The sequence below is a fragment of the Mesoplodon mirus genome, assembly GCF_964341445.2.
Source record: "Mesoplodon mirus genome assembly, chromosome: X".
Classification (NCBI taxonomy): Eukaryota; Metazoa; Chordata; class Mammalia; order Artiodactyla; family Ziphiidae; genus Mesoplodon; species Mesoplodon mirus.
In genome coordinates this window covers 30,439,532-30,457,163 of record NC_138981.1, presented here as the reverse complement: position 1 = coordinate 30,457,163, position 17,632 = coordinate 30,439,532, and the positions used below count along the sequence as shown (strand labels likewise).

At 36.9% G+C, this 17,632-nt stretch overlaps 1 protein-coding gene across 2 annotated transcripts in view; it reads left to right on the top strand.

Moving 5' to 3' along the window:
• DMD (dystrophin) overlaps positions 1-17,632 on the top strand; it is a 2,064,872-nt gene that overhangs the window by 1,337,520 nt on the left and 709,720 nt on the right. For both annotated transcript variants that reach the window (XM_082609524.1, XM_082609523.1), the window contains exon 49: positions 13,345-13,446. In XM_082609524.1, coding sequence (XP_082465650.1) covers positions 13,345-13,446 — 102 coding nt within the window. The remainder of the gene's footprint in view (positions 1-13,344; positions 13,447-17,632) is intronic.

The window sequence follows — 17,632 nt, the reverse complement described above, 5'->3', positions numbered from 1 at the left end:
CGGGAAGATCCCACATGCCACAGAGCAGCTAAGCCCGTGTGCCACAACTATTGAGCCTACACTCTAGGGCCCACGAGCCACAACTACTGAGCCCGTGCGCTGCAACAAGAGAAGCCACCGCAATGAGAAGCCCGCACACTGCAACAAAGAGTAGCCCCCGCTCACCGCAACTAGAGAAAGCCTGCGCGCAGCAACGAAGACCCAATGCAGCCAAAAATAAATAAATATATATTTTAAAAAAGCTATATCCATGAAGCTGTTTATTCATAAAGCTGTATCACTGAAAGATAAATGTTATATCCATAAGTATAGAAATGAATTAAAATTCTAGGCTTAACACTTACCCATTCCCAATTCTAGTATACACCATGTAGAGCCATGTTTCTCAAAATTTAATGTAGGCGGAGTAACCTGAGAATCTTTGTCAGATGCAGTTCCTTGGTGATACTGATGCCACTGGTCTGGGAACTACACTTTGAGAAACATCGTGATGGATTCTTAAGTAGGCAAATAGTCATAAATATAATAAATATGCAGGAGGAGACGTATAGATATGTCTTGGGGGTCAGATACTGACTCACACAGATGCAACTTCTTTATTCCTCACTGACCTGCATAAGCTTCCCCCATGTTGGGTAGTGAGAAAAAAGGATCTCACTCTGAAACAAATTTACCAGTCTCTTTATATGAGTTGGTATCACTTGGGTAAATTGCCAGTCTTTCAGATTCCTTTAACCTCCTGCTCCTAAGATGACACGTGGATTGACAGGTGAGAGAAAATTACATGGCATACATGACCTACAGGCCTCAGAGCCGGTCTCTGTACTCTCCTTGACCCTCTGGTCTCTGTACCAGTGCCCCTTGTGTGCCTGGTGAGTGTGTCTACCCTACTGACTTCATGGCTGGGAACTTGTATTTTCATCAGGAAATGCCATGCTCTGCTTATTTAATTCTATTGGTTGCTAAAGGAATCCTTAAATCTGTGAGTTACCACAGAAGAATACTTAAAATTCTAAATATGTAATTATGACACCTCTAAAAACAAGTATGACTATGGTTATGGGTAAGGATGACTGCCAAGAAGTTACAGCAACGTAAGGCCACTCATTATACTTTTCTGAGGGGGGAGGGTGTGGACTTGGTGTTTACAGATAGAGTATTGTATCAGGTGCTGTGGGGGAAAACAAAAGTGAGAGAAGCTATGGCCATAATCTTTGTGAGTTTATTTTAAAAGGGGAGGAAAAAGACAAATACACAGAAAAATCGTTTAACACTAACGAGAACACTTTAAGAAAAACTTTTTTTTTTACAACTTTATTGGAGTATAATTGCTTCACAATGGTGTGTTAGTTTCTGCTTTATAACAAAGTGAATCAGTTATACATATACATCTATTCAAGAAATACTTATTTTAAGTAAAGCTATTTTACTGTTCATTTGCCATCTCATAAACTTATACCAATTTAAACTTCCACTCATATTTAAGAGTTTAAAAAACTACTGAAATGATTGATGGAAATTAATTTAAAGATGAATACCTCTAATGAAATTCTATAGCATTCTAAAAATAGTGCTTTAAGGAATGCCATGGCAGTATTTCCTCTTGAATATACAGTTCTGTATCCTGAGATTTCACTTATTATATTAATTTCTGTGTCATTGAGAATAGGTGTAAATTATAAATCTAATTAACAAATACAATTCTAGGTTGTATATTAAAAGTACTCCTTTCATCTAAGAGACAAAATTAGCTGATGTTACTACATTCTTTAGTCAGTTATACATGACTTAGCAATCACCTTCGTATTCCAAATACTTCCAAATTACCACCTATCTGCTGTTCTCCTTTTCATGTATTTCTCTCATTCTTCCTGGCTATCCTTCAAGAAGTAGCATTAGTATAACCAGACATATTCATTTACGTGTTGGAAAAGAAATATGTGTATATATTATGTATGGAGTTACAAATATTATGGAGGATACCAAATACTTCAATATATATCTGATATACATATTTTGAAAAAGAAACACCTTAGTTGTAAATTAACTACTTAAATTATCACCCAGTGTAAATGCATTTAATTTGCTCTATAATTTCAAAACAATATATATTAGAAACTGAGAGTTTGCATGCCCAATACTTCTGATGCCACAGCTTCCAATTTCTGAATACTTCATTGCCTCCTCTGGAAGTAATGAATATTTAGCAATTACTCATCATAAGAAAGCACAATGTGTATAGTTAATAAAAGCAGCCATAATTATTTAACTTGGACTATTTTAATAATAGTTTTAATTTTAAGATTAAAAAACTCAAGATGCATTTATAATAATAACTGACTATATAACATGCTAGTCATTCAAATGAAATTGATTTTCTTGAAATTAATAATTCTCTCAAGCGTTCAAAAGGCAAAATATGGAAGTACTCACAAGAAAGTATAGGATATAACTAAAATTCTACTTATTGACCCATGAAATTACAAAGCCATGTGTGCATACTTTTAATTTTCAGGACTTTCTGAGAGAACTTTTGTGAATAGCAGGTGGAGAAAATATGGATAGATAAGCATCTCTGTCTTTTACATTATTTGTAGTAGATAAGAAACATAAAATTAATAATTCATGGTAACACTGATTACAATTTATCGTCTAGTATTAACATAGTAATAGGTATTAGTGATTTACATAATTGGAGAGATAACACAAATACAAAATTAGGCACACATACATGTACATTCCTATGCTTCACTAAAAGCTAGACGAATGTTATCTGAGATTATATCATGCATATGACATTATAGCTAAAGTCAGATCTATTAGAGACAGCATTATTCTTTTATTGTCTTTAATATCTTCAATGAGTCAGTTATGAATAGAAACATTAAGTTTAACTTATGACTAAGTTAAATAGAATTTTGGACACCATATAAAATAAGAACAATGATTTAAAGTGCCTTTAGGATAGAGAAGTAATCTGTTAAAAAGTATTTCTGATTTGAATAGGAACAAAACAATAGGGTTATGAGATTCCATATGAGTAATCATTAGGTTGTTTCCAATTTTTCAGTAATGTGAACAGTGCTGAAAGAACATTCTTTGTAGGTCTCCTCATAAACCACGTGACAATACCTAGAAGTAGAACTGCTGGCTCATCAGAATATTCATATCTTTATTATATATCGTAAATTGCTTTCCACAGCAACAGGAAATGGCACTAATGTATTACATTAATTTGCATATCGGTGGTTGAACAGTTTTTCATGTTTCTCGGCCGTTCAGATTTTTCTATCCATGAGTTGACTCTTCACATTCTTGGCCCAATTTTCTGTTAGATTGTTTGGTTTCTCTTACAGATGATATGAGTTCTCTGTATATTCTGGATTCTAGCAGTTATATGAATCTAAAATACAGGGCCATAGTTCCTTACCCAAAACCTTATCATTGACTTTACAGGAGACCAATGAAATATGCTCACCTTGCTGCAATGGTAGAAATCATAGAAAGTTGCAAGGCTATAAAAACTAAGTATGGCAGAGTAATTGAAGACCTAGGACCCAAGATGAAAGCTAACATGTTGTGTGAACCAAAGAAGGGGCTTTAGTCCATCATGTGTTATTTTCCTTCTTTTCAGAAACCTTCATGTTTGCTTTGTTTTCTATACGTGTTTAAGGAAAAGCTATTCATAAGAGAAATCTTGGATGTTTTTGTTGCTGTTTTTTTTTAAATACAAGCTTAGTTCAGCAACTCATTTGATTCTTTGAGTTTACAAGTTATTGAAGAATTTAGAAAGAGTTGTTTTATATAATGACTATAATTTTGGTACAACACTTAACAGTAAAAACAAGGCATCTTTAATTTTTTTTGAAGTGTATGTCAGTCATGAAGTCAGAATTGAATTGCTCTTTGCTTTTCAATGAAAATTTTCCTAACTGCTGTTTTATATTTTAAAAAGAAACTTCTAGTGTTTAATAATACTTACTTTTTTAAGGACTATGTCCATTTACCATATGGATGATAATTTAGGGTTGTGCCATATCAGTTAGAAATAATGCAAATACCATTAGCCAAGGTGAATGTACAAAGCAAGGAAAAGATGATGTAGGGACCTGGGAAAATTACTTTGTTATATATGTCTCTCTATTCTGAAGAATCCACTGTGTTCCTTAATCCCTTTGGGTTATTTAAAGCAATGTTTTTAGGAACAATTCAGCTGGAAGGGAAACATGCAATTATGGTTAGAGTTCATTAGAACCACATTCAAATGTGGTTTAAGAGTCATAGTGTGCATCGTAGTGCATCTGAAAAAAAATACGTAAACATCTGGCGCTGCAAACAGTGCTCCATATAAGAAAAAGGAAAAAGGAAAGAAAGGTGTTTATATGAAATCATACTATTTCATGTATACTGGAAATGTAGACCATGAGTAGATAGACATTCTTTCATTTGTTCATTCACACATTCAATAATTCAGTGGTTCTCAATTAGTGGTGATTTATTCTCCAGGGGAATTTGTCAATGTCTGAAGATATTTTGGGTTGGCACATCCGGGGAAGGAGGAAGTGCCACTGGCATCTTGTGAATAGTGACCAAGGGTGCTGTAAAATATCCCACAATACACCGGGCAGCTGCCTGCAACAAATAATTACCCAGACCAAAATGTCAGTAGTGCTGAGGTTGAGAAACGCTGATTTAAACTAAAAGTACACATTAATCAAAACTACTTTATTCTGGTTCTAAACCCTGTGATTCATCAAATAAAATCTTGTATATTTGTACCATACTTAAATTAATATAACCTATAGTATAGTAAATAAGTATGCAGGATATGCATCAGACAGACCAGGGTTCAAATCTCACATCTACCATTTGTTAGCTTGTGCCTTAAGCAAGTTTCTTAACCTCTCATGACTGTAGTTTTCTAATCTGAAAAATGATAATAATGTCTGCTGAAAGGCTCTGCAGTGGAGATTGAATGAGATTACTTAAAATGATTAATGTTAAGTGCATAGCAGAGTGTTTGTACTTGGTAAGTTCTCAATAAGTGGTAGCAGTTAGTATTACCTTTGCATATACTAAATCATTTGATCCTGACCTACTATGAGTATCCTGGTCACATACCATATTTCATTGTTTCTAAGACACCACTGATAAGAATATGCATCATTCTTTTATCTGTCACTAAGAAAAAAGTGCTGCCAAGTAGACTATGGCATACCATCATTTGTAAAATGTATCCCAATTCAGAGCAGTATATTTGTGGAAATAAAATGTGGGTCTTAGAAATGATTCTTGTCAAGCCCGTCAGCGAGTCTTCTTATGTGCAACTGAACAAGGCTACCATTAACCACATGCAGCTTTAAATTCACTTAGAAGGCTACAGGAACAGAAGCACAGCTTCCCAGGAAGGCGGGATCAGACATCTCTCTTCAGTGGGCTTAGAATACACAGCAGTTTGTACAACATTCACCGAGCCATCCAAGAGCTACTCTCTTTGCAGCACCTGCACACTCTCAGATGATAGTTCAGGTAAAAAGAAAGCAGACTCACACAGTGGTGCTGGGTCAACCCTGGCCTAGAAGCTTCATGGGTCCCAGGAGCTAATGTCTTATAACACAGACAGAGTTTCCAAGATCCTTGAAAGGTACATGCTCAGTTACAAGAGTTACTGCACTCAGGGGATCCCCAAAACTATCACTTTCCCTTACACATTTGTAGTTCAAATGTAGAACTCCTAAGCCAGGTGTAATTTACCAGTCTTTTTTTTTTTTTTTTTTTTTTTTTTTGCAGAAGCAATGCTGCCTACTAACACATTTGACATTCCGATTTTATCAGGTTTCCAGGGAAAATACAGCTAGAAAGTTCTTTGAAGGTCAAAGTCTGATGCTGAGGGGAAAAAGTTGTTTTTAACTCTTTATCCACAATAATCTCTTTCACTTTCATCCATTTTATAATTAAAGATACGGAAATTAGGGAATTTAAGTAACTTGCCCCAGCTCAGGAATTAATAAGCCTAGAACTCACATGTTCTTATCCCTAGTCTGATTACTTCCAAGAACACTGTAATACATCAAAGCAGGAGTCAGCAAACTATAGTCCAAGGGCCAAATTCAGTCCACTGTGTCTTTTTGTAAATAGTTATTGAAACACAGCCACGCTCATTTGTTTACATATTGTCTATGGTTGCTTTTATATGATGGTGGCAGACTCCAGGTATGACAGGAACCATATGACCCACAACACCTAAAATATTTGTTGAGCCCTCTCTAAAGTATAACTATAAATTGTTTGACGATGTCTATGTGTCTATATAAGGATGTAAAAGGCAAAATGTCACTTGTGTTTTATCTTTAAAAATATAATTTTTCTGTGTACCTGAAGGTTTTTAGAGTCACAAATGCCAATCCTAACCATTTCTCTAGATCAGCCGTTGGCTAACTTTTTCTGCAAAGAGCCAAATAGCAAAGGTTTTAGAACATGTTTTAGGATTTATGGGCCATATGGTCTTTATTGCAATTAGTCAATTCATGCCAGGGTTGGAGTTTAGATAACCAGGCTGAAGAGCCCACACTCTTCACCACTAAGGACTTAGGAGCATAGTAAAGCCTGGAGAGCACCAGTTTCATTGAATGAGACTGCTTCAAGCAGTGTCCTGTGCTATTAAACCAGATCAGGGATTTAGTCCTCATTTAAGAACTGTATGTATAAAGATTTTTGGAGTAAGTACATTGGGTTTCAGCAAGCAAGTACTTCCCTCCAAGCAGTGTAGATTTAACAAACCCTCTTGGGAGTCTGCTCATAATTACTGTCTACTCTCTGCATTCTTTCAGTCTAATCTTAACACAGCAGCCAGAATGATGTTAAAAAATAAGTCAGATCATATCACTCCTCTGCTGAAAACCCTCCTATGCTTCCTAATATCAGTCAGAGTAACAGCCCAAGTCCTCACCTAATTGCCCTGCAGGACCTACCCTCCCCCATCTCTCTGGCTTGCTTCCCTTGCTCGGTAGACTCCTCTCACCCTGGCTTCCTTATACTTGTATTGATCATGCCAGACACACACCTGCCACAGGGCCTTTGCACTTGCTGTTGCCCTTGCATGGATTGTTCTTCCCTGAAACACTGCTTGATTCATTCCCTCACTTCCTCCTAAAGTTTACTCAAATGTCACCTTCTCAGGCTTTTCCCCTGGAGGCACTTTCTCAAATGTCCACCTCCCACATTCCTTTAGCTCACACATACACCTCCTATCCCCACTTGATGCTTTGTTTGTTTTGTTTTGTTTTGTTTTGACTTTAGCACTTTTCATCCTTGGATGTGCCGTAATTTATATTTTATCGTCCATGGTTCCCATTAGAATGTAAACTTCACAAGAACAGAAAAATTTTGTCTGTTTTATTGACTGTTATATATCCAGTATCAAAATAGTATTTAGAACATAATAGGTGCTCTTATATTCAGTATATATTTACTGAATGAATTGATTAGTATGCTGGGGAGGGTTGGGTAAGGTTTTGTTTGCCAAAGGCATTCTACTGCCAAAAGGACTTTGAAACCCCATCTTTATGAATGGAGCGCTTCTACAAGTGGCTTCTGGATATCAGTCTCATTACCTGATGGTCACACCTATGTCCACTCTTTGGTTGGCCTTGAATATTCTGAGTGTGTACCTTAATAGATTCTATCTTCTTGGCTTCAAAACACTTGCCACTTTAAAAATCAATATGGCATTATATTTTGTATATTTGGCCAGATTATTTTTGAAATCCATAAATCTCTAAATCAGAAGAAAACCTCCCTTTGGTGGGCTGCCCTTGATTAGCTCAGAATGGAAAGAGAGAACCTGTCATTCTTTGTCAATCAGCTTGGCACGTACTTGACAGGCTGCAGTTACAGTGAAGGAGAGCCGTGTTGCTGTGGTCTAGCAAACCTAATTGTAGATAAATAAAAGAATAGTCACTCAGCATGAGGGAAAAGAGAAAGAAACTCAGCTGCACAATGTTGTGTTTTTCCATCCATCAGCCTTCATTTGTCAGAGTCTGCCTGACAATCAAAGCCAGAGAAGTCAGGCTCTAACACAATATTGATTCCATTTCATTTTTCGTTTCTTGCCACCCTTTTTAGCAAACAGTTTGTATATGGAATGAGAGACAGTGCAGTCAATATATGTGACTAGAGCCCATTTATTTTAAAGGCTTACTTTGTTTTTTCTTCCCAGAAAGCCATATATTTGTTTGCTTGTTTCACTATAACATTGTAATTGTCAGCTCTTGCTGCAGTAACAAATGACCCCCAAATTGCATATCAGCAGCAGCTTTACTCTACACTATGGGTCAAGTTCAGATTTTCTCATCCTAGGCTGTGGATCTGCTCCAAATGTCTTCTCATTCCAGAACCCAGGCTGAAAGAGCAGCTTCTTTATGATACATTATTCTCTCATGGTGGAAGGCAGGAACTAGAGGTACTAGCAAATCCTGAATTGCCTTTAAAGACCTAGCTCAGAGCTGTCATGCAGTCATGTCTGCCCACAGTCCATTGATCTAAGTGAGACATGTGGTAAAGCCCAAAGTCAATGGGGAAGAGAGTGTATTCACCCACCCTTTTTATGTTGTGATATATATTTTTTTATGTATATATACACATATATATACATACATATTGATATATTCTAAGGTTAGCAATAAGTAAAATGATAGAAATATAAATAAATTTAAAATAATAAAGGAAAACAAGGCAAAATGTAGCTCTCTTATACTATCTTTAGCAGCACCAAATTTCTAGTTTAAAAAAAAAGTGTGCAATCAGTTTAATATTGAATTAGAAACACAGTAGTCAATGAATAAATTCTTAGAGAATGTAAGTGTACATTAATTTGCATATGAATTGCTACTTTCATCCTCAGAGGGGTTGTTCAGTCTTTTTTACCACTAACCGTTGCTTCGCTGCTCGTCAGACCAACACCACCAGCAATATTAGTAATGCTGTCTAATAAGAAATAAGACTGAAGGAGCTTAGAGAGTTACTCCATTTTGAAAACCTATCAAGGCTGGATTTTTTAAAAGTACACTGCAGTATTCTCCTAGTATTGATGAAGAGTTATTCCTATTACCTATTTAGTAAAAATTATATACTTAAAATTATGCATGAGATTTTAGTGAACTGTCAATACTATGTTGGAAAAAAAAAACTCTAGTTACATCATAAGGGTCTTAACTCCTGGTGTGCAATCTTACCTTTCAGGGGATATATTAAGAATAAGGCAGAGGGAAAAACTTAAATGGAAATGTTCTATTATTAGAAGTGAGGTTTTTTTGGTTGAAATCCCATGAAGACTTTCTTGTCTGAATGTTCTTTGAAGTTGAACACTTTCTACTTAGAAAAAACTGGCCACTATAATTAGCTGTGTTTCCATTTTAGTGGTGACCTCCTGCACCTTATCTTAAATCATATAAAGATGTGAGGGCATTTGTGAAATAAAAGATTTACTCAGGGCTTCCCTGGTGGCGCAGTGGTTGAGAGTCCGCCTGCCGATGCAGGGGACACGGGTTCGTGCCCTGGTCTGGGGGGATCCCACGTGCCACGGAGCGGCTGGGCCCGTGAGCCATGGCCGCTGGGCCTGCGCGTCCGGAGCCTGTGCTCCACAGCGGGAGAGGCCACAACAGTGAGAGGCCCACATACTGCAAAAAAAAAAAAAAAAAAAAAAAAGATTTACTCAAACCAATCCTCTGACCTGGATATCATCAGTTTGGCAATTGTAAACCCACAAAGAGACACCCTTGGAGCTTTTTAAAAGCTATGTAAGAATTTATTTTCCGGTGGGAAGAGGCAGGATTTTCTCTCATTTACACACTGGAAGGATACTATAGAATGTACTGGAGTTAAAGAAGAGGAAAAAAATTAACATGATAGTAAGAGATGTGGCTGCCAGTTTTAGCATGTGCATACACACACACACACACACACACACACACTGTACTCAACAAAGGAGGGATAAAGTGGAGGTTTAGTGATACACACTTCCCGGTAATAATATCAACTCTGCCATTTGCAAGCTACATGGCCTTGGACAGTTGACTTAATCTCCCTCAGTTTTAGCATCTGCAAAATTAGATAATACCCTTTCTTTTGTATAAATTTATTTATTTTTGGCTGTGTTGGGTCTTCGTTGCTGTGCACGGGCTTCTCATTGCAGTGGCTTCTCTTGTTGTGGAGCACAGGCTCTAGGCACGCGGGCTTCAGTAGTTGTGGCACGTGTGCTCTAGAGCACAGGCTCAGTAGCCGTGGCACACAGGCTTAGTTGCTCCACAGCATGTGGGATCTTTCCAGACCAGGGTTGGAACCCGTGTCTCCTGCATTGGCAGGTGTATTCTTAACCACTGCGCCACCAGGGAAGTCCCAGATAATACCCTTTTTGTAGGAGTGTAAGTATGAGGAAAAAATGTATGAAACATACAGCGTTTTGACACATGGTAAAGTTTTAGCAACTCTGGTTTGTTAATATTATTTTTTTATTTTATTTTTTTTTGCGGTACACGGGTCTCTCACCGCTGTGGCCTCTCCCGTTGCGGAGCACAGGCTCCGGACGCGCAGGCTCAGCAGCCATGGCTCATGGGCCCAGGCGCTCTGCGGCATGTGGGATCCTCCCGGACCGGGGCACGAACCCATGTCCCCTGCATTGGCAGGCGGACTCTCAACCACTGCGCCACCAGGGAAGCCCCTGTTAATATTATTATAGTGACATAATCACTATAGCAGTCACTATAGCAGTTTGTTGATATTTTCAGCACGGCTAATGATTTCAGCAGCTTTTTCTTTGCATAGTCATGTGATTTGGCTGGGCTTTTTTGTTTGTTTGCTTGCTTTTCAGTTTTTCCATGTCAAGTTTTAATTGCATGGAGGGATATCAAAATTTTAAAATTTGTCTCACACATACTTCCATTTTTTTCATGGTGATGATCAGCTTCTCATAGTGTATTTTTTCACACTAACTTAAGAAAACTATACTAAGGGACATTTTAAGGGAATTTAATTGTATTTACTACAGTTGACCCTTCAAGCAATAAAATTCAACCCTCAATAAGTGACCTATCTTTTAACTAATAAATTCACACTGCAAGTAAATGTAGTGAGGTAAATTGTAGAAATTTATCTTCAAAATGGTCTTTCTACAGTAGTTTATCAAAGGTGCATATCATTAGATATCTAGTTCTCCAAAAAATTGCGAAGGGAAAGTACCCACAAAGAATTAAGAGCTGAACATGATTTCTCTCACCCATTGCTCTATTTCTGTTAGACCAGGTGTAAATCTTATCCAGGTACTTAAACTCTCCATTATTTCATTAAAGGACGAAGAGATGGCAATAGTATTGATGAAAGGACATGCTACTAGGAAACATTTCTGTAAACGGAAGTGATGTGACTTTGCAGTGCTCATTCATCAGAGGACTAAATCTAGGGCAAATTCAGTGGCCTGAAGAGGAAATATTTTACTTTCTGCAGGTGCAAAACATAGACATTTCACATGGCATGCCACCTTTTCCACAGTCCATCTAATAAGCACCACCTTAGAACTTGGAGCTCTAAGTAATATCGGGGCTGCTCTCATGTCAGCCTTGCTGCTGTTTCTGTTCGTTTGCCAGTGAAACTTTCATGAATTAAAATTTGTGTGTTTATTTCCTGAGGGACTTCCTTGTCATATCAAATGCAGTCTTTTAATCCTGGTTATTTGCCAGTGCCTTCTCAATAGTGGCATCGATTCTTTGTGATCTTTGGAACTCTTTATTTGCGATTGAAGACTAGGGGCAGGGAGAGAAAGGTGTTAGTGCTCATCATTTACTGCATACCTGAAACAGTGGTAAAATTATAGACTACTTGTGCTCATTTTCTGAAGGTATAGAATTTACACTGGGTGTACTTATAAATCATTTTTAAAGGAAGAAGGAATTACCCAACCCTCACAAAGTACACTCCGATTTTGAACTTGTTACAATTTTGCAATTTTTTTTAAAAAATCACGTTTAGAACTTTTTATCATAAAGAGTGAATTGATACTTACAATTCTAGGTTTGTTTCTTCCAGAATTATTGTCTCTAAAGGTGATGTGTGTGTGTGTGTGTCTGTGTGTTGCACACGTACCCATTTAACACATGGAGTTAGCCTTCAGGTTATGGACCCTTTTAACCAAAGTGCCTACCTCCCATTGCTATTTATTATAAGAACTGAAGAAATAATCCTTCTCAAGAGCATGTGATGAGCACTCACAAGTTACGTGACATCCTACTGTGCCATATAAGATTACAGTAATTTGTGTTCAGAGGACACCCTGCTCAGATGAGCTGAGAGAGGACAGGTACAAACACAGTGGATAAAGGAAACAGTGGCATGAAGACACGTATACATGGCAGTGCTGGGAGGCTACAGGGTAGGAGAGGGAGGAAGAGGGATATGTGTTAATCAGGAGTTGCCATCTGGGGAAGATTGCCCAGGCCCTGACTGACGCCTGACATTGATTAATCGATACTCCATCCTAGTGTTTAACAAGTGTTACATCCAAAAAGTCTTCTGTAATATTTAACTTCACTTCCTTCAGCTTCATTTTATGCACGTTTCTTTTGTCCTCTCTTCAGGAGAGCTAGACAGCACCCAGTAGCAAAGCACTTTATATTCATATATCTGAAGAGGATTTTTTTTTCTTGTGTTTTGTTTCATTTTTTGGTCATACGGTCATGCTTCAATCTTCTCCAGACTAAGGAAAAACACATTTTTAAAGATAATTTAATCATTCCTCAAAAAGCCTATTTAATTTGACTGCTTGATAATTAATAAGCCTTGATACTGTGCTTTAAATGTTTACTTTTTGGAAAGAAAGTTCATAATTTTGACAATGCTGTGGAAAGATTTATTTGGTTTCTATTTCAAAACAAAATTTTAGAACCAGAGTCCCGAGAAGAATCCTGTTAAAATAAGAGGTTTGTGGAGTAAAATGGACATTAGGATTACTGAGATTATTGAAGCTAACAATAGTATTTATCCATATCAATCATATTCATAGATCATACTTCTCATTATTGCATTCTACTTTTTGGAAAAATATAAAGTGTCTCTGTTTCTATATAATAGTATTATGACATAACTCAAGAAGATTTGGGATAAATTTTTTAAACTTTGGTGTGTTTCACAAAGACCTCCATTTCTTTTCTCTGCACTGAAAACTACTTTGTGCCCCTATGTACTGTGCAGAAATTGATCTGCAATGCATGTGGAGTCTCCAAGGGTATATTTAAATTTAGTAATTTTATTGCTAACTGTGAAGTTAATCTGCACTGTATATGCTCTTTTCCCCAGGAAACTGAAGTAGCAGTTCAAGCTAAACAGCCGGATGTGGAAGGGATTTTGTCTAAAGGGCAGCATTTGTACAAGGAAAAACCAGCCACTCAGCCCGTGAAGGTAATGAAGCAACCTCTAGCAATATCCATTACCTCATAATGGGTTATGCTTCCCCTGTTGTACATTTGCCATTGACATGGTCTATTTATTATCGATGAAATAACTTGTAAAGAAATATTGGCCATCCTGCAATAGGAGCGGCAGAGCTATCTTTTTGATCAACATGTCCTATTTATGTATTGTGATCTTAAGGCTATTAACGAGTCATTGCATTAAAGGACTCATTTCTGGCCTGGTGCGCTGCCATCAATACAAAAAGGTAGTCCCACCTTCAAGGTAGATTAAATTCTTTGAGGCTCTGTTGCTTTGCTTGCCAGCCTTGATGCTTTTCATATCGTTTGGCTTAATTCAAATCAAGCTACTGCATCATACTGTCTGTCTCCAACAGCTGTAAAGAATCACAATATGGTCCATGACCTTTCTTTTCTCTGTTGCTCTTTCTTATGAAAGAGGAGAATCGGCATTCAGGCTTCAGTACTTTATTGGGTCAAGAATTTTTAGTGGAATGTCATGTAATTGCTTCTCTCTTCAGTAAAAAGCTGGCCAGGGAGAAAGCTTTCTACTTCTTTCCTTTCCCCATGCGCATTTTGAAGTCTAGGACACATTTATTCACAGGGCTATTACATGAGGAGAGAAATGGAAAACCAGCTCAGTTTTCAAAAAATAGCTAATCAATGGCTTCCACTTGCTAATGAGAGTCCAGTGATAAATAGACGTTAGGTATAGGTCACCTTATTTTCTGTACCTGACCAAAATTATAATGGCTCCCATTATGATGAAGGTTCCCAAGAGCCTGTAATGGTGGCTGTTTATTGATCAGTCCTGGTTTCTCTAGCTACTGTCGCAGGCTGAGATTTAGTGGGCCTCACCCTCATGTTGAAAACTGCTCTAAGACAGTGCAGGTCAATAACCTCATTATACAGAACTAGTTTGTCCTTGCAAATAACACTACCATGACTTACACTGTGTCGCTTCATTTCTAGAAGCTTGTTTGTTTTCCTTACAGTTTACAAGGGGCTTTTTCTTAGGTAAATTTAAAGTTTTAGCCTAAATGCAATGTCCAAACACCAGGTGGTGAAAGGCACAGATTTCCTCTGTAGATATCGATAGACATTTATACAGGAATACATTGTCCCCACTCCTAACATCCCCCCAAAATAATTTGCATCCAGTCTAGGCCTGGTATGATAATTTTCATAAAGTAGCAATGTGTACAGTTTTTAGATTGGAGAGCTAGAAAAGGTCCTGAAAGCAGCAAATTTCAGGGTTTCTTTTGATGCTCTAGAGAAAGCCAGTCCCCAAGCAGACACCTTTCTTGATTAACAGAGTGACTTTCATAGCAAGCAATGCGACAGACCAATGGACCATTTTGTAGGTCTGTTCTGCCTACTCTTGTTTGATCCTCAAAGACTTTATGCAGGATTTGGCATAATTGTTACAGATTACAGACATGCATTTCAATTGGCTTTTGCTTTAGTGCCTTTATAAAAAAAAAAACAGAGGGAAAGCCTTAATTGAAAGTCAACGAGAAAATTTTTCTTTTCATTGTATGTAAACAATCCAAGCAGTTGAAGCTAATTTATCATACCCTCAACTCCTGGGCCACTGTGAGATCAGAACTGGGATCCACCATGTCCGAGCCTATCTAATTGCTATTGTAGCGTTAGTGACATAAGAGGGGAATTACCTTTCTGAAGTGAAAGAGTGAGCTAACGTCCTTCACTTTAATATCCCTTGAAACCACTGTGTAGAGACAGCCCTCTTCTTTCTTTTCTCTTTCCCTCCTTCCCCATGTCCTCTCAAATCAGTTCATGGGGAAGAAGCACAGCTTAAGTGAAAACTCATTCCCGCTCTACCATTTACCCCTCAAGTTTGGAGAGGAATCACCATATCAGGTTCACAGTGGCAAAAGGGCAAGATTGATTTGGGAGATCAGGAGTGTGGAGAAATAGATTATTCACGTGCAGCTTTTGATAAGGGCCATGACCTTGGAAACACTTGAAGATTAGCTGGGGCTTGTGGTAGCCTAAAACTCTAGAGGCTCAAAAACTACCTCATCTTTCAAAACCTGGAACCCAGCAATACAAGGTAGCAAGCTGTGGGGGCTGTTTAAACCTCTGCATGGATCAAAAACTTCTTTTTAAAGAATTGGGATGATTCTTCTAAAGGGTGAGCCATTGCTCTGATAGTACATAAACAAAGCCTGTTTTAGACTTTGACTTCATATATCAAAATTTTAAAATTTTGCCCTTCCTAATGCCTTTCCTCCTTAACTTTGAGGTTTCTCACTCCTTAATAGAAGGGAAAAGGGTACAAGTAGCCTGCAGTACATTTTCATGATAGAAGTTTGGTTTTTGTCTTGGGGAGGAGGTACATTTAGAAACTGTAACAATTATAAAGAAGATGGTGATAGTCTTTAAAAAGACAATGAAAATCCCTCATGATGTGTATATAAGATCCAGTATCTAAATGGATAAGTAGTATGTCCACCACTTGCAGAGATTCTAGTTAAGGACACATCAGAAAATGATTCTGTTTCTTAGAAAATTGACTGTCTATTGGCACCTCCACATTCCACATCAGACAAGCTGTCTGCTTACCTCCTACGCTCACCTCCCAAGCTGAGCCCTGTTTGGGAGCTGGGCTCATCCCTGTTCAGTTTTTTTCCCTTTTTCTTAACTCTATCAGCTTCTCTAGGATTTATTTAATTTTCAAAGATGGTAAATTTTTAGTTTCTTTTTTTGTCATCCCTAACTAAATGTCTTCCTTATTTTCTTTGAGGATTTCCTGATAAAGATCAAACATATATTATGAGACAGTTCTACTCATGACATAAATATAGCACTAGATCTCTAATGCAAAATTACTGGAAAAATCTTAGAATAATATGATTGAAGAAATAAGCATCTTTCTTTTGCTTTCTATCTCTTATCTCTCTCTCTCCCCCTACACACGCGCACATACTTTTATTTCATTTGATTTGTACATTGTTCCTTCATCTTAACTTCAGAAGTTGTTGAAGATTGGTTGCATAAGTTCAATAAATTGTTTAACATTTTGATTAAGTTATACTTTTGGTAATAATATTTTATGATAATACTGTTAATCATTTTAATGTGTTCCATTTTCCACAGAGTAATGAGTAGGTTCCTCAATAGCACCAAATTTAGCAGTTAAAAAGCAACAAAACAACTTCCATCGGTAGCAACAATATCGACAGCTACCAAAAAAAGCCATTTGTTATTTGATTTAAAAAAATGTTAACTCTCTTTTGAACTTAAGCATTTAGATAACATTTTCTTCTATTTGTACTTATTCTTTAACTTAATTTGGAACACTGCTCTTTCTGTTAAAAATTTTAAAATGTGTGTATATATTTTGAAATACTTATATCACCTTCCATTATTAGAACTGAGAACCTTAACAGAATTTAAAATGTCTTAGTAACTTGGTAAAGTGATAAGATCACACCAGCTGGTTTGCTTTGCTAACTTTTTAGATTATCCAAAAAAAATCTTAACATGAATCTAATAATATATTTTATTACTGCTCTTGATTTTTTTTTTAAATATAAGAAAAAAAATAAGGTATTTGGAGCTTTCTATATTTGGCCAAAGGGTTCCACCCCAACCTTTAACACAAAAATAATTACTGTAAACAAATGGTCAAGAGGTCAATTATAATCTTTCAGGCATCATTTCCCCCAATATAAGCTGCATAATGACAGCATCATTAGTCATTTTCAATTACGGTCAGTCAAAACCAGGGGTGTTTCATTTTCCCAGCTGTTTTGTTGTTAATTAACTAGATTAAGCTGGTTTTTTTTTTCTCCTGAGTTTGTTCTACTGCCAACATCAACATCTTAACATTTCTAAAAACTTCTTTGGGTTTATTTATTTATTTTTTTGCCTGATAATTTAAAATATATCACTCACAACAGATGTGCATCTCAAAATGTGTATATGGTATAGCAGGTCAAGTGGTATCTTGTTGGTCAAATGTTGCCCAATTAGATATTACGGTTATAACAATATTTGGATTTTATAAATCATCTATCAGGCATATGATCTCATTTACCTGGTGCAACTTTTTTTTTTGGTAACATCAGAATCAACAGCAAGATAACAGATATGAGTTTGTCCCCCCAAATGAACAGATCCATTTTGACTGACTTATTTGATAAACA